The 23,122-nt window shown below is 38.8% G+C and overlaps 1 protein-coding gene across 2 annotated transcripts in view; it reads left to right on the plus strand.

Moving 5' to 3' along the window:
• The window catches only part of scaf8 (SR-related CTD-associated factor 8), a 96,097-nt gene that overhangs the window by 778 nt on the left and 72,197 nt on the right, over window positions 1–23,122 (plus strand). For both annotated transcript variants that reach the window (XR_015089434.1, XM_086050641.1), the window contains exon 2: window positions 2,163–2,246. Coding sequence is in view for 1 of the 2 variants with exons in the window: in XM_086050641.1 (XP_085906767.1) it covers window positions 2,163–2,246 (84 nt within the window). In the remaining variant the exon portion in view is untranslated. The remainder of the gene's footprint in view (window positions 1–2,162; window positions 2,247–23,122) is intronic.

Raw genomic sequence — 23,122 nt, forward strand, 5'->3', positions numbered from 1 at the left:
TGTCAAAAGTCAAAAGATTAATTGATTGCAGAATTATCAGGCAGGTCATTTAGAGATGATTCCAGTGATCAAGAGACTATACAAAGTGTTGATAAGTGGCAGAAGGAAGCAAAAGCAGTGCGTGCGGAAAGTATTCAGACTCCTTGTATTTTTTTTTTTTCTTTTACTTTTTGTGTCATTGCAGCCATTTGCCAAAATCAAAAAAGTTAATTTTATTTCTCATTAATGTCCATTTTGACAGAAAAAAACAAATGTAGAAATGTTTACAAATTTATGACAAGGGAAAAACTGAAATATCATATGGTCATAAGTATTCAGACCCTTTGCAAAAAACCTTCATATTTAACTCACATGCTGTCCATTTCTTCTGATCTTCCTTGAGGTGGTTCTGCTCCTTTATTGGAGTCCAGCTGTGTTTAATTAAACTGATTGGACTTGATAAGGAAAAGCACACGTCTTTCTATATAAGACCTTACAGCTCACAGTACATGTTGGAGCAAATGAGACTCATGGGGTCGAAGGAACTGCCCAAGGAGATCAGAGACAGACATTGTGGCAAGGCACAGATCTGGCCATGGTTACAAAATAATATCTGCAGCACTCAAGGTTCCTAAGAGCACAATGGCTTCCATAATCCTCAAGTGGAAGAAGTTTGGGAAGACCACAACTCTTCCTTGATATGGCCGTCCAGCTTAACTGAGCAATCGTGGGAGAAGAGCCTTGGTTGAAAGAGGTAACGGAGAACCCAAAGATCACTGTGGCTGAGCTCCAGAGATGCAGTAGGGAGATGGGAGAAAGTTACACAAAGTCAAGTATCACTGGAGCCCTCCACCGGTTGAGGCTTTATGGCAGAGTGGCCCAACGGAACGCTCGCCCGCAGAGGGTTTGCCGAAAAACACATGAAGGACTCCCATGCTATGAGACCAAGATTGAGCTTTATGGTGTTAATTCTAAGCGGTATGTGTGGAGAAACCCAGGCACTGCTCATCACCTGCACAATACAATCCCTACAGTAAGTGTGGTGGGAGCATCATGTTGTGGGGGTGTTTTTCACCTGCAGGGACAGGACGACTTCAGAACAACTCTTGTGACCGTTCTTGGCTGGTTTTCGGTTTTTCTTTTTTTAATAAATATCCCAAAATTTCTACATTTCTGTTCTTTCCCGTCAAGATGGGGTGCTGAGTGTACATTGAGAAATAAAATGAACTTTTTTAATTTTGGCAGCGGCTGCAATGACACAGTGAAAAATTTCAAGAAGTCTGAATACTTTCCGTACCCACTCTATTTGCTGCATCCCAAAGAAGAAAGTTATGCCTTTTTAAAACTGGTGAAAATGCATCCATTTCTGGCCAATGTCTTAATGCAAAGAAAGTAAGGGTCAATATTTTAGGTGTGACCTTTTGTTGTTGAATCTGAAGTTTCTAAGTATCTGCCGATACCGAGTCCTGATCCAATACCAGTGTAATGCAATGAAGAAGAAAAACAAGACCATATCCAAATTGTCTCAATTATCATATTTTTTTTAAAGTTTTAATAACGGTATGCCAAGATGATACATTTTTATATGACTGTCTAACAGTAGTGGTTCAAATCAAGTAAAGAGCTAAAATATGTATTGTATTCCAAAATGAAGAAATTTTAAGTCCAATCTTTTTCAGCCGATAACGATCGGCTGAAAATCACGTAATCGGCACGTAATCAATCGCTGATCATGTCTATTTGATGGGAACAGCCTTAACAAATCATGATGACAAACTGGTGAAGTTAAAATGATTATAGAAGCCAATGGCCCAGGAATCCAAAATAATGGTCAAGTGCCAAACCGAGTTTGAAGATGGTGGTCAATGATGTGTGCTTTAATTTGGCACACAAACACACAATAAAAAAAAATCAAATGAGGAGAGAATGAACAAGCACTCCATGCTTGAATAAATATAGCACAGTTGTAAGGCACATCATCTGTAGTGATGTATATAGTGAGAAAATGAATAACGCCAACACGATGAAACATGCAACACAGCGGTTCCATCAAATGAAGCTAGATTCTCGTTCCATGTTTTGGTTTTTTTCGTTTTTATGTGAATACAATTTGAAGACGAGGAGGGAGTACTTTGACATGAATGAAACCTGATTCTCATTTGATGTCTCCTGTGATTTTGCAGCTGTACTCGTTGAATGAGTACAAGCCACCCATCTCGAAGGCCAAGATGACCCAAATTACCAAGTCAGGCATCAAGGCCATCAAAGTAAGTATGAGACATTAGGTGCGTGATTTGGAATAAATATTGCAAATGGTATTAACACCAGGTTCTAATTCTTATTTATGGGCTACTGTGGAGCAAGCGCTGCTGCTCAGCAGATAGCGGTAGTGCCCGTAATTAAAATTGCTCCTCATCTTTGTCTTTATTATTTGCTGTTTTATTTTTTGCATGACAAAATGAAGCCCACATCACTATTTGGTATTCGGATATTCTACTCAAACTTCTTTCGGAAGCTCTGGTATTCAGATAATTTAAAAACAAACAAAACAAAAACAAAACAAAAAAACAAATATATATATATATATATATATATATATATATATATATATATATATATATATATATATATATATATATATATGCACATTTGCACCCAAAAAAATGCATATTTGGTTGAAGAACAATTATGCATGCACAATTAAATCATTTCATGTAATAATGAACAACCTCTTGGTTTTCATTTTTAGATATTAAAAAAAATTCTACATTTAAACTGTGCATAGTAGCAAACTATTTTCCTCTCTAGAAATCTTAGTAAGATTTTGGGCTGAGAGACGAAGTGAGGTCAACACAATACTAGCGATTTTGCCGGCTACAATAGCACATTTGATTGAGTAAGGTTTGTTAAAAATGTCAGTTTTTCAACTGCAACTGTTAGGCTTTTGGCATCAAAATGTGCAGTCATTTTTTAGCCTATTAAACTGCCTTTGAAAAGTAATCCGATCGCTGCTAGCCACTAGCCATGGGAATAGGCGCCACATAGTTTTTCTTGTGTGTGTCCTCAATTAGCGATTGAACATGATTTCAGGATGACGTTGTGTTGATGTTAGTGGTAACAGTTTGTGATGGCAATTTAACCTTAAACTTAAACTGGCAACTTCCAGTAGAGAAGGCGAGTCAAATCAGCCCCCATGTCACCACGCGTGAACAATTTCAAAACAAAAATGTACGAAGGCACTAATGTTATTGTATTACTGTATTTTGGGAGATTTTATTTTGAAGTTGTCCTCCCCACGTTTGGGGGTGTTACCATCATGCATAGCATTGCTACGTCTGGCTTGACTGTCTTCCTGACCATTCACCCCAAATAAACGGGTACCAGACTCAGTAAAAAAATCCTCAAGCATTTTTCTTTTTTTCAATCAAGGTACTTGAATGACTCGAGGACTCATTTCACACCCCTATTACCATGGTGACCCAACTCCCAAAAAGCTGCATTGTAATTTCATGCCCTTTTCCCAGGCACGCTGCCCCTGTATTCGATTAACAACAGACATGTTTCTGATCTCATTTTGTTGATCAGTTTCCAATCTTCCCTCTTGTCGATAGGCCTAATTCATTAAAAGTCGCAATGTGCTAAAATTTTGATAAGGGGGGGGGGTCATCACAAATGGGGAGAGATAATTTGTGCCAATAATCTGCCCAAGAAAACTGTCAGCGCAACTGTATCAGGACCGGAAAGACTGTGTGCACGTGAAAGGGCGTGTGTGTGGCATGCATGAAAAAAAATCATTCACACATTGACATCATTTGGGCACACCTTCTGTCTCTAGTCTCTGGTTGGCCAGTTTCGTCACACCATGACAAGTTTAGAAATGGTAATTAAAAATTACATTAGAGGCATAAGAGGGGACCAGAAAGAGATGATTTTTCAAAAGATCATTTCATTACTATTCTACTAAGGCTAGCCTCACACCGCAGGCAAATGCGACCCAGATTGGATTTTTTTGTCCATATGCGACCTTCATTGATTTTTATTTTTTTTTATGACTGAATGGCTCAATTCCGATTTTCTCAAATTTCAAATCCAACCTTGGTCGCTTTCATATGTGGTCCTAAATCGGATACGTATCCGATTTTTTTCCTATGCGACCGCGGTCTGAACGGCCAGGTCACATAAATCCGACATTGACGTCATCCATTCATCCATTATCCAAGCCCAAAATGCGATGCGCGCAGGCGAAGGGAATCAGCTTACGAGTTTTTCAAGAAATCCGAATTGAGCAATAAGACCTGCGGTGCGAACCTAGCCTAAGATTGTAAAGAACGTATGACTAAGGCCATACCGACAGTTTTAATACATATGACAAAAAGTGGTTTGTTTTTTTGAGATTGCCTTCTATACCTTCAAATGTAGTCTCGACCAGAGTAAGTGCAGCAGTACAATTTTCACAGTAGTTTCTCAAGAAGTTGCTGAACCTCCCAAAATGTATGTATAAATTACATTATTGTATTTCAGATTAATGCGCAACACCCTTACCCGTTAGATTATATGAGCATTAGGGATGTAACAATTCGCTCAAACTTTGATTCGATTTTCAGTTACCAATTTTCGATTCAGTTCTCGTGTCAAGTAATTTACCCAATGTGCGTATGCAGTTTGTCAACAGCAGAGATGTGAGCGAGCGGTTCAAAACTGCTCCGGCTCTGTAATGCAAGAAAGTTCAGATATACATATATTAGCGCTGGACAATCATGGAAAAAATAATAATCCCTATTATTTTGATTGAGATTGAAATCAGGATTATTTAAACAGTTAAGTACTGATTGAACCTAGTATTTATTCAACTACTCAAAACTATCATTCATCATAGCCTCATGCCTATTCATCCCTTCATGTTGAACACACTATTCTTTTTGTCAAGTACAAAATGACCTTATAAATATCAAATGAAATTCAAGCCTCTTGCATTTTCATTCTGCAACATCCACACCTTTGACGCCCTGCATCTTTGCACACATTGAAGTATTATCCATCCATCCATCCATGATCCAAACCGCTTATCCTCACGAGGGTCGCGGGGGCTCTGGAGCCCTTATCATCTTTTTCTTATCTCATATTTATTTTTATCTCATGATATTTTCACAAATCATGGGATTTACAGGGCTAACCTGGGATCTCAGGGATTGTATTTCATGCAATGTCATGTGGAAATGTTTGTTGGTACAACAACAAAAAAATCATTGGATCTTGGTATCCTTGAATTTTGAGGAAAGGAAAATCCCTTTGCCTCTTTGAAAACTCAACTTTAAAGGTAATCTAAAATAATATGCATGAGTAAGAAAGTAGAATAAGAATATGCAAAAATAATAGCAATTGAAAACAAAAATAAATAACGTCTCTTTCTGCACGTTTTGGCCTCTAAAGTGTAGTGTGGTGCCGTGCATGCATTGAGTACACTCTTAGAATGAGAACATAAGAAAATTGCGATATTACTCTATTAAAATGACTCTAAATGAAATGAATTTGTTCATTTGAGTAGTGTTATCCTAGCTGTGTGTATGTGTTTCCATAGTGTTTGTGTGTGAATATTATTTGAAGGACTATCACTCCCAAAGTCGATGCTAATTACTTGTTTGCATTTGAATGGGATCCTTCATTGACTTGAGCATTAGCGCTAGTGATGTTTTAAAAACGAAGCATATTTTGTATTTGAATATACAATGTGTGTAATTATTTTTGTTGAGTGTTAAGTTCTACAGTAAACTCCATTAACCAACTTAAGATGCTTCGGGACAGCAGAATCACATAGGTTACACCAGGGCTGTGCAATTCATCGAAATTCAATTACGATTTCGATTATTACACTCAATGATTACAAAATTGGCATAATCGTATAAAAATGATTATTAATACTAATTTTGAGTTGTTTTGAAGCATGCGCACACGAGTTACTCCGCCGCGCCGCCCTCTCCAGCCAGCCCGCACCCCGCAAGTCACACTGTACACGCTCCTACTCAACGTTTTAACAGAGTAACAGACCTAAAAATGGCACAAGACCCGCCACAGGAATGACTTGTAAACAAGCAAGGCAAGTCGAAATCGCTTATTTGGTTACATTTTGGGTTTGCCGTGGAAGATGGCGAGCAAAGACGTAAAAAGTGCAACTTGTCTCTGCATCCACCGGCAACACAACAAATCTATTCAACCATCGTTTGGTGCACGATGATGTTATGATACACCAAAGCAAGAAAACACCGAGTTAGAGTTGGCGTCGTCCACAACGCAAATCTCAGTCGTTGAATCACTGTACGCATCAACCCCCACCCATCAACATCGGAGGAACACAAAAAGATAACAGAATCTATTGCCCGGACAAGGCTTACAAATATTTAGGGCACAGACTCCACTTCGCAATCGGCACGAGGGATTTATTTTGAATAACATATGTTATGCAAATATACAGTACTTTTACTAGCACAAAAATTGAAACCATGCTAAACATTATTACTGTGACTTAAGTTAAATTTCTTGTGTAGTCTATAATATGAAGTCAAATTTTGGTGATTATTTTTGTTTCAAATTGCTTCAAATGCAATTTGTAAACATATTACTGGTCATTATATTGTAATACAGTTTATATATGGCCTACTGAAGGGGTGGGCGAAATGGGCAAAAAAAAAAATTCTCGATATTTAAAAAAAAAAACTAACGATAATTTGACGACATTACTTCACAGACCAATTGTGGATAGACAGCGTTTGTGAACAACATGTTTTAAATTGCTAAATACAGCTTCTGCAAAGCATAATGATATTCTACGACAATATTTAACAAAAAAGAACCAAAAATTATGCATAGAATTACCTCGATTTTTGGGAATATTTATGTCATTTAACTGTCTCTGCTGTTATTCCATAATGATGTGACATTTTGAGCTGCAGTAAGTACTGGTGTACCACTGCCAACTACGAGAGCAATCAGAATGGGAAAAAAAAAGTGTTAACTAGAGCAATCAGAATGAGAAAAAATTTATTTGATATGTTATGTGTGACGAAGTGTCACCCAGCGAGAGAAAAAAACGCAGTCGTCATGACAACAACCGTTCTCATACATTGGCCAACGTATTCAGAATAAAGTTGAATAACAAAGCTGCAATTTACAGAAAAGTGCATTTTCTCACTCATTCATCGCTGTCACTTGAAGACTTGTGACTTTATTCATATTTGGGTGTATGCTGGCGTCACACTAATAAATCGTCGTAGTTTGTGCAACATGTCTCGGGAATACAGGCTAGTTATGAATGATGCGGACTAAAAGCGTATAAACTGAATGTTAACCGATCATCCAGGATGCCATGTTTGACTTGCTCGCTAAAGTACTGACTGTGTGAGTGCGTGCATGCGTGCGTTTATATTTGTTGGTTCAACTCGGCGATTGTTTTCTGGGTGTGTTTTTAACCTTTTTTTTAGCGTGCTTGCGCGGTCGCCAAGTTTTCTTTGTAATCCATATGGCTCGTGGTGCAACAGAAGTGCTCTTCACGGTGGCCGTTTTGGCACATCTAACAATGTTATTCCCACCGACGTCAGTCTTGTCAACCCCAAACGCACGACATGGACTCGCGCCTCGCTATGAATATCCGCTCGACACTCGTCCAGGAAATGTGGAGGAAACAGCTTCGCTGTAGTGCGGACAGAGTCACGTGACTGATTCGGCGAATGATTATCACTTGCATTGACGGCAATGCGCACTGATTTTTCAGCATTTCCTCATACTTTGCGGCCGTCGGCTGACTTGCTTCGAGGCAGTATTAATACTCGATAATGTAGAATTACACATCGTGAAAGCAAGATTGATGATGATATCGATAACGATATATATCGCCCACCTCTAGCCTACTGTAATTTAGAAGTATTGTATAGATTACGTACTAGTATGTAACAGTCAACATTTAATTAGTTTGACCCAATCAGCATATTACATGTATAATTTATCAGAAGAATTACTTTAACTTTGTTTATTATATGTAAATATTACTTTAAAAACAACAAAAAAGGCTCCAGACAAAGGTCTAAATGCATAGATTAATAGCATGTCTGTTATTCTGTCAAAATTGGCATTTTACTCCAAGCAGTCTACTACTTTGGCAATTTATAAGTGCATGGCAAGTTAACTCGTTTGTTTATACAAGGAAACCATAGTTTAATCTATACATTTGCACTTTAGTTTTTTTTTTAATATATAATTAATTTAATAAATGTTGTTGGGTCCAAAACGAACTTGAATTTTTATAGCGTTTCAAAGAATTTTGTCTTAATATTTACGTTTGAACCTGTTCTTGTTTTGTAGCAAAAAATAAAAAATCGTTTGAATAATCGTGATTTAAATTATTACCAAAATAATTGTGATTCATATTTTTTTCATAATCGAGCAGCCCTAGGCTACACTACACTCTTGCTACGCAAGCAACAGGGTGCACCCAGTGTACTTTTCACATCGGAAATGTGTAAACGTACTGATATGTTACATTAGCTAATGAATAAAAAAAGATTTTAAAAACATGACCAGTGGTAGTATGCGTCAGCTGGTGGGAACGCATAAACGTTCCCGTTTCCCGTGTTCCTGTCTCCAAGCTCCGCTAGCTCCACTAGCTCCACATTGCAGTAATTACATCCAACTTTATTTCTGCCCTTTTTTAGTTTACAGCGACCCCAAACCTTAGCCATCTTTTTAATTTTTTTTATTGCTCCACGGAAGTCTGCTGACAGACCGTCAGTCAGCAACAAATGCCCGTGTGGTAAACACGGGAATGGCCAAACATGGTTCTGGGCGTCACATATTCCGTGTTTCGATCATTTTTTGGGGGGGTTGACTTAGCTGAGTTAGCTGATTATTATTTATTTACTTTCCACAGCTTTAGTTAGATGTATACGGTATACTTGTTTTCTAAGGTTTTATGAATGTACGGTGATTATTAACGGAGGCATTTGCAGTGTAAGCCATCCATCCATTACACCAAAAGGTATAGGACACCACCAGCCTTTTACATTACATTCTCAAATGTTGTCTGCCTTGTTTGTTCTTAAAGAACTTCTGTGCCTGTGGTGTTACATACCTGATGAATAACACTCGTTTCCCCTTCCCTCAGCAGCTCTCCCAGCTCCCCCAAAGCACTGGAGGATGGGGTGGAGAGAGTTACAAAGAGATAAGAGAATCCCTAACCAGCTTAGGTAGGAGTATGGGTTGTTTCACAAGGAAGATGCCTCAGTTGGTTCCATACCTCTTGATTTGTTAGGCAGTGCTCAATAGTGGTGCTTGGGAGACTTTGTATGTGTGGCCTGGGTGCTGATGCATTTCCTTGGTGCAAAAGACTATTGACTATGAACACTGTTAAGAATGCATTGTGCTCAAGGTGGGAAATTATTGGTTGTCAAACATAGATGTTTTGTGGACATCCTTATACTGTGCACACATTTCTAGCAACTCGCTACACTCTTGAACACAATAATACATCATGGTGTTCATGCCCTTAGAGCACTGCATTTATTTCACATATACATTTAGTCATTCAAGAGCAAATGCTGTAAGCACTGTACATGTGAATCATTGTGGCATGTGTTAAACTGTTAAGGAGAAAACAGTAGCGATTTATGCCTTGGAATGCACAAAGTGTGGCAGTGTTTTCATATTGATCAACGATAGAGTACTACATTTTGTACTTAAAATGGTTTGATGCTAATTATCCAGTGATAATGATTTCCACCTAGTTTCAGTTGAGTGAATAGTCTTGTGAATAGATCAAACTCCAGTGCATGCTAAACGACTGCTTTGTCTGAACTGGAGCCTTTTGTTAATCTTGTGACTGCTCTGTAAGAATTTGCAATAGATGGCTCAAGTTAATATTTTTTTGCACCCAGATATATTGTGTCGACCTTAGACTGATTTTTGATTGGTTTGAAGAATTTCATTCATTTAGGCTTTGGAGCAAGTGAGAAGGCAGTGAGAATGGTGACTAATCTTTCCACCTGAGTTTGATGTTTATTGAAGAATTTGTATTTGGCTGGTTCCTTGTCACCACAACATGACAGGTGACACAATGCTACATAAATGAAAAACTCATGTGGTGATTCTTTTGGGAAATGGATGGAGACTTAAATGTAATAACTGACAAGAATTTCGCTATTTATTAGTAATTAATTTGAAAATAACAGAAGACTACCACCTCCCATGGGTGTCTTCAATCAGTCCTCGATTGACCCTTGTGCCCTTTAGTTCCACTGTACACTGAAATATTGACTAAAATGTTTTCTTTTTAACCTACTCCACACAATTGTATTGTTAATCAAACACCAAATGTTACGTTGACAACTTGGCTTACAGGGGTACTCGGTTTATGACAGAGTTACATTAATTTGGCTTGTGAAGTAACGCTAGCACAATTAAAGCCGAATGATTATAAAAAATGTAATTGCGATTTTTTTTTTCCCCCTAAAAATTGCAATTGTGATATGAGTTGCAATTTTTTCCCCCACAAGGTCCTTCTTATGCATTTTTCAATAATTAAGTAGTAATACTTCCTACATATCACTTTGATTCATGAACCATAATGTAAATGTGGACTGCGCTTCTTAATCACTCAACTTCTTATATAGACTGAAAAACAATAATCCACTGGCTCTAACTTCCTGCACATTATTCCATGAAACGTGATATGTAAACGTGGACTGCACTTGTTAAATCACTCAACTTATCATATAGACGGAAAAGTAAATAAAACATACATGTATAAAATTAAAGCCTACCTGATCTGCAGTTTGTAACATCACGCACTTCACCCTGTAGGAAAAGTAAGATAATGCCGAGTGCTAATGCCTGCTGGTGCTTGGTATTACATCATAAGTAGGTAATATCAAGCACCAGCAGGCATTAGCACTCGGCAGCGACTCATCATTAACCAATTAAGGACTAAAGCGCCTGTCTCAACAGCTCCCCAAAACCTAAGGTCGCCTTTGGAATTACCCTTGAAAACCTGAAGATTTCCCAGAAATTCAACACTTACAAAATGATTAATATATCAGCCCCTGTAGCAGACAGAAACATAATTCCAAAAGAATTAAAGATCTTAGACAGAATTTATTATTTACTGTTTCAATCGATGATGTAAAAATAACGTGTCAGTGCAAGAGAAGCACCATTTTAATAAAAAAAATAATAATAGAGTGGTAATTACCATCCTCTATTCTGTTACAAAGACGTCTATATCGTCGTTGTCTACAAACCATATCATATCACGTTCGACCGGTTCCACTGGTCGTGCGCGTCGTCTATATAGCACTGCCGTTACTTATCAGAGCTCCCGGCGATCGACGGCGTCCGCCATTAGCCTACCTACGGCTCGAAAAAACTCTAGGACATCCTCCGCGGTCTCGCTCCACCCTCACGTGTATATTCCGATGCATTAAATTGGCTAAGAGACGGAGAATTGGATTAAAAAAAGACACCGACGTATCCGCTCTCACGGCTTTAAAGGTAGAATGACGCAACAGCGCTCCCGGCTCTAGTGGTAGAAACGCATTAAACATTTTTTCGACTGTCTTTTGGTTCGAAACATATTGCCAAATTCATCCTCTTAATATTTGACCGCTCGACAACTGTGCACAGATGTATTTTTATTTGGTGTGGCCCAAATAGCAGCACACTATCGTTTGTGTGTGTGGGTTCAAACTTCAAAGACACGTAAATTGAAGTCAACTCTGACAAGGGTGGCACACATCCGACAGCCATGAGTCAGACACTTACTTCCCTACACGCACTCCGACATACGACATTAGGCAAAATATCACAAAATAGACAACACACTTACACTGGTGGGCAACAGACAGACTATATCATTTGAAAATTCACAAAAAGATTAACAGTGACTTTTTTCATGTTGACAAAGGCACAAGATAGTTTGTCTATGCACAAGACAATAAACCAAGTTCCTGAGCTGTTTCAATTTAGGAACTCCTTGAATAGTTTATTCGAGTGAAGCATGCATGTGAATATTTTTTCTACTTTGATTATGTTCTGAATAGGGCTGCCACAAATGATTATTTTGCTAGTCGACTAATCACTAACAGTAGTCGCGATTAGTCAACTAATCGGATAATATATAAATCGCGGCAAATCGTAGCAGCAAGCTACTGCTCTTATAATAAGCATCATTCACTTACAGCGTAAATTCTTTATGTACAAACTAATCATGAAGACAAAACGATAGTACATTTTACTTGTATTAAACTTTGCAACTTAAGCCATCATTCCTGACATGTTTATAAGGGAGTGATTTAAATTGATGGCTATACTAAAAAAATTTTTGCTGTAATTCTTTAGTGCGTTTTAAAATTGAACCAAAACTATACACTATGCAGAGTTGTACTAATACAGTGAAATTATCTATGAATACAAAAAGAAGTACTTGTATACATATTTCACTCTTCTTGGGCACCAAGACTTTTTTTTTTTTTTTTTTTTTAACGGTAGGTAGTGAAATCAGAAGAGTAAATTGGGAAAGTGCTCTGTGCTAAAGAAAACTAAAATAAACACTTGTATTGGTTTTTAATTTTGTGTTAATTTAAACTTTATCAAAAAGGTTTTGTTTTTCTTCACTACTATGCATAATTTAAAAGTAGTAAAACGATCTACACAATCAAAATGTGGTATGCACCTGTAACAAAAAAAGACCTTTTTTTTTGCACTATAACGTAGTATATTACAACAAACTTAATTATGGGTTTTATTGTTATGGGATGCCGATGAGTGGCTCATATGTCGTTTTTGTGTTGATTTTGTGCTGATATTTCCCTGTTCATGAACGTATCGCTCCGTTCGAGAGAGAGAGAGAGAGAGAGAGAGAGAGAGAGAGAGAGAGAGAGAGAGAGAGAGAGAGAGAGAGAGAGAGAGAGAGAGAGAGAGAGAGAGAGAGAGAGAGAGAGAGAGACAGAGAGAGAGACAGAGACAGAGAGACAGACAGAGACAGACAGAGACAGACAGAGAGAGAGAGAATGCTACGACGTGTTAGCGTACCATATAGGACATTGTGTTAACAGCGTTACATCAAACACACACCGTAACGTGTACTTTACCCACAATGCTTCTGTTTACATCACATATCACCCGGATTACCACTACTGTGCATCTGCATTGCAGATAGGAAAACAGCCTGCGGGAGAAGTGCGAGACGCGGCAGTCTCGAGAGAAAAATAATGTGCCAAATAAATAAATCTATAAATTAAACGACGCGTCGACAATTAATTATAAATGTCGACGCGTCGTTTAATTTATAGATTTTGATCGTCAACGTCGTCGTGATTAGTGGACTAATCATGGCAGCCCTAGCGCACATAAACCTTTTGTTTGTTTCTTTTTCTTAGTGGGGTTGCCATTACATTCAACTAAAAGTGTTTTAAAACATCCTGTGTTGAACTTCATATTTTTGTTATGCTCTGATTTATTTTTTTTCGCCTCCCATTTAGAAAGTGAACTTGGTAGGCAACACCATGTTTTTCCCATCCATTTCATTTACGTCAAAGTGCATGCATGAGATGCACACAGCTGGTACGTCGCTTGCTGAACGTTCGGAGAAGCCCTTTATCATACGCGCAACACCATATTCGCCCATATTTGGAAGTGCTTATGTAGTGGCCGACCAGGAAGTAAAAAGTGAGGCTTTTCCTACTGGTTTAAAAATGTATATTTCATTGTCATAAATGAAAGCCCAGTCTTTGCTCATTTAAAAAAAAAAAAAAAAATCAAGAGGAGACAAGATGTATCTTTCAGTGTTGCTACTAGGGATATAACGATTCACCCAAGCCCTAATTCGATTTTCAGTTCCCGATTTTCGATTCGTTTTTTTTAAATCGCTACCATGCTTGTCTCTGTGGGCTAGTGTGGTGCTGCAGCCATCCACAAGCGCAATACGCAATTATCTTTGGTGCAAGCGTATCATGTAGGGCTGCCACAAACTATTATTTTGTTTGTCGACTAATCACCAACAGTAGTCGCAATTAGTCAACTAATCGGATCGTATGTAAATCGCGGCATAATCGCACCAGGCTCTTTTATAACCATCCGTACTTTACAGCCTCAATTCTTTAAGGTATATACAAAAGAATAATAAAGACAATTGAGATGAAAATACATTCAACTTTTATTAAACTTGTATTGCAGCATGTACCAGCATTCCTGAAATGTTTTTAGGTGATTGAGTGATTGAAATTGAAGGCGATACTGTGGCCTTAATTTTTTTGCCGTAAATGTTTAGTGCATTTTAAAATGGAACCAAAAACTATACACTATGCCAAGTTGCACTACTATGAAACTACCTATAAAAAAAAGATACTTGTAAACATATTTCACGTTTCTTGGGCACCAAGCTTTTTTTTTTTGTTTTTATGTAGACGAGAGTGAAGTCATATGAGTAAACTTAGGGAAAAGCACTGTGCTAAATAAAACGAACAAAGCACTTGTATTGGGTTTTAATGTCGTTTTTATTTAACCAAAATGTTTTGTTTACTCTACAAAATGTTAGCGTACCACAGCAGGACATGCATGTGACGTTCCATCAGACACACACGGTAGCCTGCGTGTGCTCACTAGCTAGCTTCCAGAAACGACTGTCCCTATGTCAGAAATGATATCGGGCATCAGCCACAACGTGCTTCCTTTTTAGATGCTCGTTTATCACCGCCGTGCTGCTATGAAAGGGAGCTTTACATCGTTTTAAGTATTCTTGTGAAATGCGCCTGGACTTTCAGATTCAGTTGTTAACTTTCACTCGGGTAGCCATGATATCATTACCCACAATGCTTCTTTTTACATCATGGATGACACGGATTAGCACTACTGCGCATGTGCGGACAGGCATGACATGAGAGAGCGGCTATAGTGAACATGGCGTTGCCAATCAATTTTTTAATATATATATATATATTTTTTTATTTAAGAATTTTTTTTATTTTAAGCATTCATATCGATTTTATATCGATATTCGATAAATCGTTACATCCTTAGCTAATGCAGTAAATGCGCTTGGTTCATCAAGGCTTCCCCCATTGTCCTCAAAATAGCAGTAAATCGCTTGCCATCCCTTATCCGAATGGAAACGCTTTCTGATGTCACGACGGCGTCGCCGTCAAGTAGAATACGTTTAAATCCGAGGGGATTTGCCATCGTGGCAGACGTCCAAGTCCCCGCAGTGCCACCCAGCAACACTTTACTCTGTGGTGCCGCCCCTCACCACATACACAATGAATGGAGTTGACAACAGGGCGCTGCAATTTCACAGTGAAAAGGGCTTTCAGAGCCTTAAGAGCCGCATGAAACCAGGCAAAGAGCCGCATGCAAGACGCGGGTTGGCCAGGTCTGATATAGCGCCTCCATAGTGGTGAACGCTGCAATTTGAATAATTTCTCCTAGTCCGTTAACAGAACAGTTAAGGGTGGAGCTTATTAATACTGCAATTTTTAATCATTCAGCCCCAGGGCTCCATACCCATCAATACACCTTTGATTACACTGGTCTGCATAATAAATAAATGCTTAAAAAGAGTATCCAACAACATGTTGTAAGGCAGTTTTGGATGTGGAATCCAAACATCTCATTAGTTTTCTCTATAAGCTCCCATTATCCTTTCAGCAAAGTGGGGTGAAATCTCCTATTAGAGTGGTCTGATATCTACTATGTTCTACGAATCCCTTGGCAGTTCAGGTATTGTTCTTGGAAACTATCTTAAAGAAGAAGTCAACGCAAACAGTTTTTTTTTTTTTTTTTTTTTTTCAAAAATATGTTCTGTGCAAGTCCACTAGTTGAAACAGGGCACTCTGATAAATATTGCATTTGTGGAATAAGTGTTAATCCACCCGTTTTTAGCCATCTGTGGGGGCGGCCATTTTTTCTTCTGTCAACTGAAAATGACATCACAACTGCTCACAACGACCAATCATGGCTCAGATTCAGAAAACAGGTCAGCAGTGATTGGTCGTTGTGAGCAGTTGTGATGTCATTTTCAGTCGACAGAAGACAAAATGGCCGCCACCAGAGATGGCTAAAAATGGGTGCATTTTGCTGCTTAACTTATATTCAACAAACGCAAAATTAATCAGAATGGCATGTTTGAACTAGTGGGCCTGCTGGGAACATATTCTTGAAAAAATATGTTTGGGTTGACTTCCACTTTAATAGCCTAGCAAAGCGAAAAAAAATGGCACATAGCGTGTAACAGAAAAAACTGGAGTGAGGGGGCAAAATGAATAGTACCACTGTCTTCAGTGCGAAAAACGTACCTAGAAAATCTTTGTCATTCATGTTTACTTTTTGATGCAGACCAGTGTTATATACTATATATTGGACTCTTTTTTGTTGTTGTTTTTTTTATGGGGGGGGGGGGGGGAGCTGTGACTTCAGGTTCTGTGTAAAATAGTGACTTCCAGGTCAATCTCTACAAAGCATTGACATATATGTTAAAACGGACACAAGAGGGCGCAACACCTGCCCATACCAGTTTTTGACCCCCATCATGAGTACCGATGCTCGTGTTGCCACAATACCAACATTTTGACTTTGATGCTATATCTGCATAAAATACCTCGATACCGATACCGAAATGATACCGCGGCAAAAACTTTGAACATCAGTAAAAAGCAGTGAAAAAATAGCTCCAAATGTGTTTTATTTGTAATCATTTAAAAAAAATGCTATACGGATATTTATTTAGAATACATTTTTAAAAAAATTAAACACTTAAGAACAATTGAAAATGAGACGTTTAACTTTTTTACCCAGTACTGACATTTTTATGTATATCCAGTACTGTACAAAAGTTAAAGTATAAGGCGCCAAAGGATTTGTTGTTTATTATTTGAGCCTTCAGGCCTCATAAACTCTCATTGAATTGAGCGTTAGACATCCCAAACTCTAATACTGGGAACATTTGCGGAATGGAGGATCGAAGCCCAGCGATTCGGTATGGCATGTTCGGTTCGGTCCACATATTTGCGCGAGTTTACGCATAGGCGCTACGATTTCAGATTGGCGCCTCTGTTGCAGATACTGTAGCACGTCTAACACGCACGGCATCATCCGACTGTGAATGTTTCTTAGACGAGGGAGCAAAAACGTTCAACTTAAACAGCGAGATTTATCATATTGTAACGTCTTCCAGGAACACGCCGTCAGACATAGTTTAATTATCACGTTTTTATTAATCCAAGTACAACTGCTCGCGCTCTTCTTTCCCCGCTGCTCCACTCGCTTGCCGTACGATGCATTCATGAACCTCGGAAACATCACAACTCAGCAACACACAAATCCGACCACAACACAGATAACCCAATTCGTTACAATATGCTGTTCAAAATTCAAAAATTTCAATGCCTAAAAAGTGTATACAATTTCATAAAGACTTTTTAACGTTACTGTATTTTTTTCATTATAAAGAGTTTTAATATAGTTAGCAATAATTGTAACTTACTGTATGTATTTTTTTTTTTTTTTTATCACAAAAAGTGTATACATGTACTGCAATGACAACTTGTCTTTAACTTGAATACTTAGGTGTGTCATAGGCTATTGCTGCTGAGTGTTTAAAGATTTCATTCATTCATTCATTCATTATCCATACCGCTTATCCTCACAAGGGTCGCGGGCGTGCTGGAGCCTATCCCAGCAGCGGGGGACACCCTGAATTGGTTGCCAGCCAATTGCAGGGCACACAGAGACAAACATGCCGCACTCACAATCACACCTAGGGGCAATTTAGAGAGTCCAATCAACTTACCATGCATGTTTTTGGAATGAGGGAGGAAACCGGAGTACCCGGAGGAAACCCACGCAGGCACGGGGAGAACATGCAAACTCCACACAGGGAGGCCGGAGCCGGGATCGAACCCACGACCTCTGAACTGTGAGGCGGACGTGCTAACCAGTCGACCACCGTGCCGCCCTTTAAAGCTACTTCATTGTCTTAATAATTTACAAAATCAAGATATCTTTATTGTTAGTGTATTTTTTATTCTGGTGTAATTTCTTAGAATATCACCCGGATGGTTCGCTATTACTTATTTTTTCGAAAAAATGTACCATTTACTTGTCATCTTTAAAAAAAAAAAAAAATCTGAATTTTTGTACCGAAAATATACCGAACCGAAGTTTCCAAAAAAACGAACTGAAATGTGATTTAGCGTACCGTTACACCCCTAGTAATTAGTAATTACATTACTCTGGTGATTTGCACGAAATGGAATCAGCCAGGGACGCATAGCTGCCGGACAGTAGCTGCTGATAGCCAGCCTCAAGCAGATATGCAGCAACAACAATCCGCCCATTCGCTCCATTCGGCGCGTATAAAATAAGTCAACTTTTTTGCACATTATGCTAATGTTAACAATACTGCGGTCTTGGTTAAGTTCAAGAACTGTTAAGAAAAAAAAAAAAAAGGAAAAAGCCGCCGAGTGAACAGGACGCTGTGTGGCTGTGTGTGACGTAGAATGCCTGATGCTGACTGGCTGCCGCATGGGGAAATGGCTAAAAAGTTAACTTGTTTTATATGCGCCGAATGGGCGGATTTTTAGTGCTTCGCTCCGCGTCCCACCACGCCAAACGCATCATTCGCGCCGCCCCACACGCAGCGGCGCCCACACGCAATGGCGCCCGCCCGCGCAAACTGTATTGACTCCAATTCAGTCGCGCCGCCAGAAACGCTCCCAATACAGTTGGTGTGAGCGTAGCAATACAGTAGTGAGGACGGATGATAGGCTGGCGATCTACCCAAAATACCTTTGCGATCGATGTAATGGGCACCCCTGACCTAGATGGACCATTGATTGTAATTAAATACAACGGCAAAGGTTTTTTTTCACCCCATCATTTTTTTGGTGTGTCTTTTATAGATTGTTTGAAAGCCCACATAGTTTAGATATGTGTTGCTATTTTATGGTTATCTTTTTATTAACATATTCTGACAAAGTTTGAAATGTCCTACTGTGTAAACGGTCTTAGAATGCACCCTGTGTCTTGCGCGGAATACGAGTGACATCAATGTTTACTAGGGATGTAACTATTAATCGAAAATCGATTCAAACCGATTAACCCAATAATGGATTTGACTCGAGACGACTCGAACTTTGACATCTCAGCTCAGAAGACAACATACCTAGGTCACTAGAATACAGGCAGTTCTCGAATTACGCCGTACGCGACCTACGACGTTTCGACTTTACGATGCCCGTGCCTCCTCCTCCATTTTGTACCCAGCACCATAGTGACATGCAGTAAATAATCAGGTTAAAGTCAAAATTCCGATTTCTGAAACATTCTGAATATCCCCTTCACATAATTGAGCGGACAGAGTTGCTCAGGCATTTGAGTAACCCACTGTGTACGGCGACACGCGGCGTCATGACTCAAATGTTTTTGCGGTGGTTGTACGCCAAACAACGCACTTCCGCATACAAGCACAAAGCACTTCATGTACTCCAAAGACCAGCATTCCTTGCGGTTGAGCAATGAGCATGCGAAGAGTGTCTCGATCGTGTCTGTTTGCCCGCCGGAAGTATCTTTGCCTTTTTTGCCCTCCTCTTTCGCCGTCCATTTCTCAGCAGTAATGCTAAGTACAGCATCGTATGCTTTTTATTTTAAGGTATTTTCGTTTTTTCACTCAAACTATTTTCACGTAAATTTCAACTTTAACGGTGAAATCTGACATACGCGGAAATTCGTGTTACATCGCCAGCGCAGGGACAGAACTCATTCGTAAAATGAGGACTCCCTGTAAACTAATTTAGGGTGCTAAAAATGTATGTCTTTGATTTTTTTTTTTTCGATTCCAGATGCATACCACATTCTGAGTGTGTAGATCAAATTATGCGCTTGCGCCAAACATCATTGCGTATTGCGTTTGTGGATGGCTGCAGCACCACACTAGCGCACAGAGACAAGCATGGTTGTGATTTTTTAAGAATCAAATCGAAAATCGGGGCTTCAGTGAATTGTTACATCCTTAATGTTTACATAAGATCCCCATTTTAGAGGTGCACCACGAAAGTTGGGTACATTGCAAACGATAAGACAAGTATTCAGTTGCAAGCATCTGCCCGTTACATGGCATGAGCGATGCAAGAGTTTGTTTTTCCTTTCACCCCCACAATTCATGTTTCCGGATTTCAAGCTTGCGATCGCTTGATAGTTCGAGAACCAACTGGCCATATCCATATAGTAATCCATATTGCACCTAATAGTATTTATAATTCCACATGTATCACTAGGCAACTAAATAAACTAGATAACCGCCTCCGTTGCTGCTCGCTGGCCCCGTCTGACACAATGGGAGCGCGTGAGGAAGACTGTACATACTAGGAGTGTGATAAAATCTCGATATGGTGATACATCACGATGTTTTGTCTTCCGGTCGATTATCGATACGCCTCTGCCAAGTATCGATATTTTAAATTAATATACGGCCACTATAAAAAACACTTTATTGTTCATTGCTTATTGGGCAATTACTTGGCGGTCCACTAGGGGCGCACCGCAGAGGAGCTTAAACCAGACGTGCTTGAAACCCGTGAATTGCATGAAATCCACAATGATGCTCACATTGCAAAAGTTTGTTGGATTTTACATTCCTTATTAAAGTTAGTCTTTGATTTTCTTTTTTCCCTGTAAATCCGCAGGTAGAGACTATGCAGTAGATTTGCATTTTACAGCAATGTTACATAACAATTGTCACTGTTTATAAATAGAACAGAATGGGAATGTTCCTGACATGTTTCACTACTGTACAATAGTGTCTAACTCATTCAGTACCAGACTTTTTCAGACCCACTGTGAAATGGAATATAAATATGTCATTGGGATAGAATGAGTTAAGCAACTCATTTGCAATAATAAAGTGTCTCTGTAAGGAAGATTTGTTTGTAAAAAATTGCACTTGATTTGAAAACGATTATTCGGTAATGGTACAAAAAAGATTATTTTCTTTGAAAAACATACATTTTTGAATAGTAGTATCGTGTATTATCGTGGATTGATTTCCTGACAAAGATATCGATAATCGCTGTATCGTCACATCGTGCGATAATCGCTATCGCGAGCCTTGTATCGCATATCGTATCGTGAAGTACCCGGAGGTTCCCACCCCTAGTACATACAGTATGTTGTAAAGTCTAGAGTATAGGACAGCAGCTATCAAATATTTTGATATTCGAATATCCTCCTGAAAATTCTATTGAATGATCGGGTATTTGGATTAAAGTAAAACATATTTTTGCAAGGGTGGAGAACAATCATAATTACAGACAAAAAAACAAAACAAATTTCCACTTGATAATGAGCGACCAACAGGTTTTAATTTTTATATGATTAACTTTTTTTTTTTTTTACTTGAATTTAAAGTATGCTTAGCAGCACCCTATTTTCCTGTATAGAAATGTGAGATTTTAGAAAAATTTGTCCGAATAGATATTGAGACTAAGTGACGACAGAACAGTAGCGATTTTGCCGGCTAAAACAACACACTTGAGTCAGCCTGGTTTGTTAAAAAGTGATCAGTAGGAACAGCAACTGTGTTAGGCTGTCAGCATCAAGGTGTGCAGAGTAATTTATGTCTATTAAACTGCATTTGAAAAGTAATCTGACGTCTCTTGCCAGCCTGTACAGGGCACTTGAGCGTTGCTAGTGCTGGATCCGCCACTAAATGCACGAAACAGGCACCTTACAATACAGTGGCCATGTAATTATGTTGCCTACTTTTTTTTAGTGCCCTTAATCACCAATTGAACAATATTGTCAAAATCTGGGTTTTGAAAGCGGTGTAAATGAGCAAAACCTCAAATATGCTAATCAGCTTTTTAAAAACACAAATAAAATCCCATGGGTTACCCCTTTTCTAACTCCGCTAACCCACTCATATTTGCTCATGTAAACAAAAACGGAATACCTCCATTAAAAGGGATGTTGGTTTGTGTTCTGTGCATGCTCCATCTGCTAGGAATCATGGGGCCTCTTCGAATTTTCGGTTTTGCCTATGAAATTTCCTTTCCTTTCCTATCTGAGCGAGATGAACTGGAAGTACTTGGAGGATAGAGGCGTTCAAACTCGACAAATGCTTAGGGAAGGTGCCTAGATGCAATCTTTAAGCTCCCTTTAACATAGGTCACTCCTGACAATCTTCATGATAGGATATTACCCACAATTCTTGACCACAGCAACATTTAAAGATACAGGACTTAAGACAGACTATGCAAGAACGCTTGAGTTTCAAGACTTCAAAAAATAACGTTTTAAAAAAAACACTAATTGAAAGAAAAAAAATAGTAATAAAACATTGTGTGGGCGGGTGGAAGGTAGAAGTGGATAGTCAATGAGGCCAAGAAATATACTTTCCCAGCAAATGGAAATGTGTGGTTCCACACAAAACAAAAATAAAGTTATAAGCACACTTCCATTGTTAATTAGAGAATGAGCTATTCCCAAATCAATCAAAACCATCAACAGTGCTCCTTCACAAAACTCTGTGGCATTTTCTTTCTCTGCAGTGAAAATGACAATGTGTACCAGATTTTCCATACTATAAGCCGGTACTTTTTTCCCACGCTTTGAACCCATGTGGCTTTTAATGTCACACGGTTTACTTATAATTTTTTTATAGATATATCCAGTCTTGTCACATCTGACCAATTAAATTACCGAAAAAGGTCACAGTGGACGAATGAAACTGTCCCGAATCCCTAGTTTAATGAGCCATAAATACAGCCATTTCTGTAGTGCATTCCCCATCTCTCTGTTTGTTTGGTGACCGACTCCCACCATATTAATTGCAATAACCATGACTACGTAGTTAAAAACGTGATGTTAGTGTTTCGTCACTAGCCTTCACTAGTCTAAATAAGGCATTCTGATTAATGTTGCGTTTGTGGAATTAGTTAGAGGGACACTTGGGTGAGCTTAACATTGGCACTTGTATAATAGATTTGCACGTAAAAATGACTAAAATGCCCACCTCAAAAGACTGTAATGATTTAAGGTTTTTTTTTTGTGATTAAGTTTACGACAAATTTCCCCGCCCATTTTTGGGGCGTGGCTTGTGTTATGTTTTCGGTCT

This window comes from Filicampus tigris, chromosome 13 (genome assembly GCF_054856515.1).
Source record: "Filicampus tigris isolate MCC_2025a chromosome 13, RoL_Ftig_1.0, whole genome shotgun sequence".
NCBI classification, from domain to species: domain Eukaryota; kingdom Metazoa; phylum Chordata; class Actinopteri; order Syngnathiformes; family Syngnathidae; genus Filicampus; species Filicampus tigris.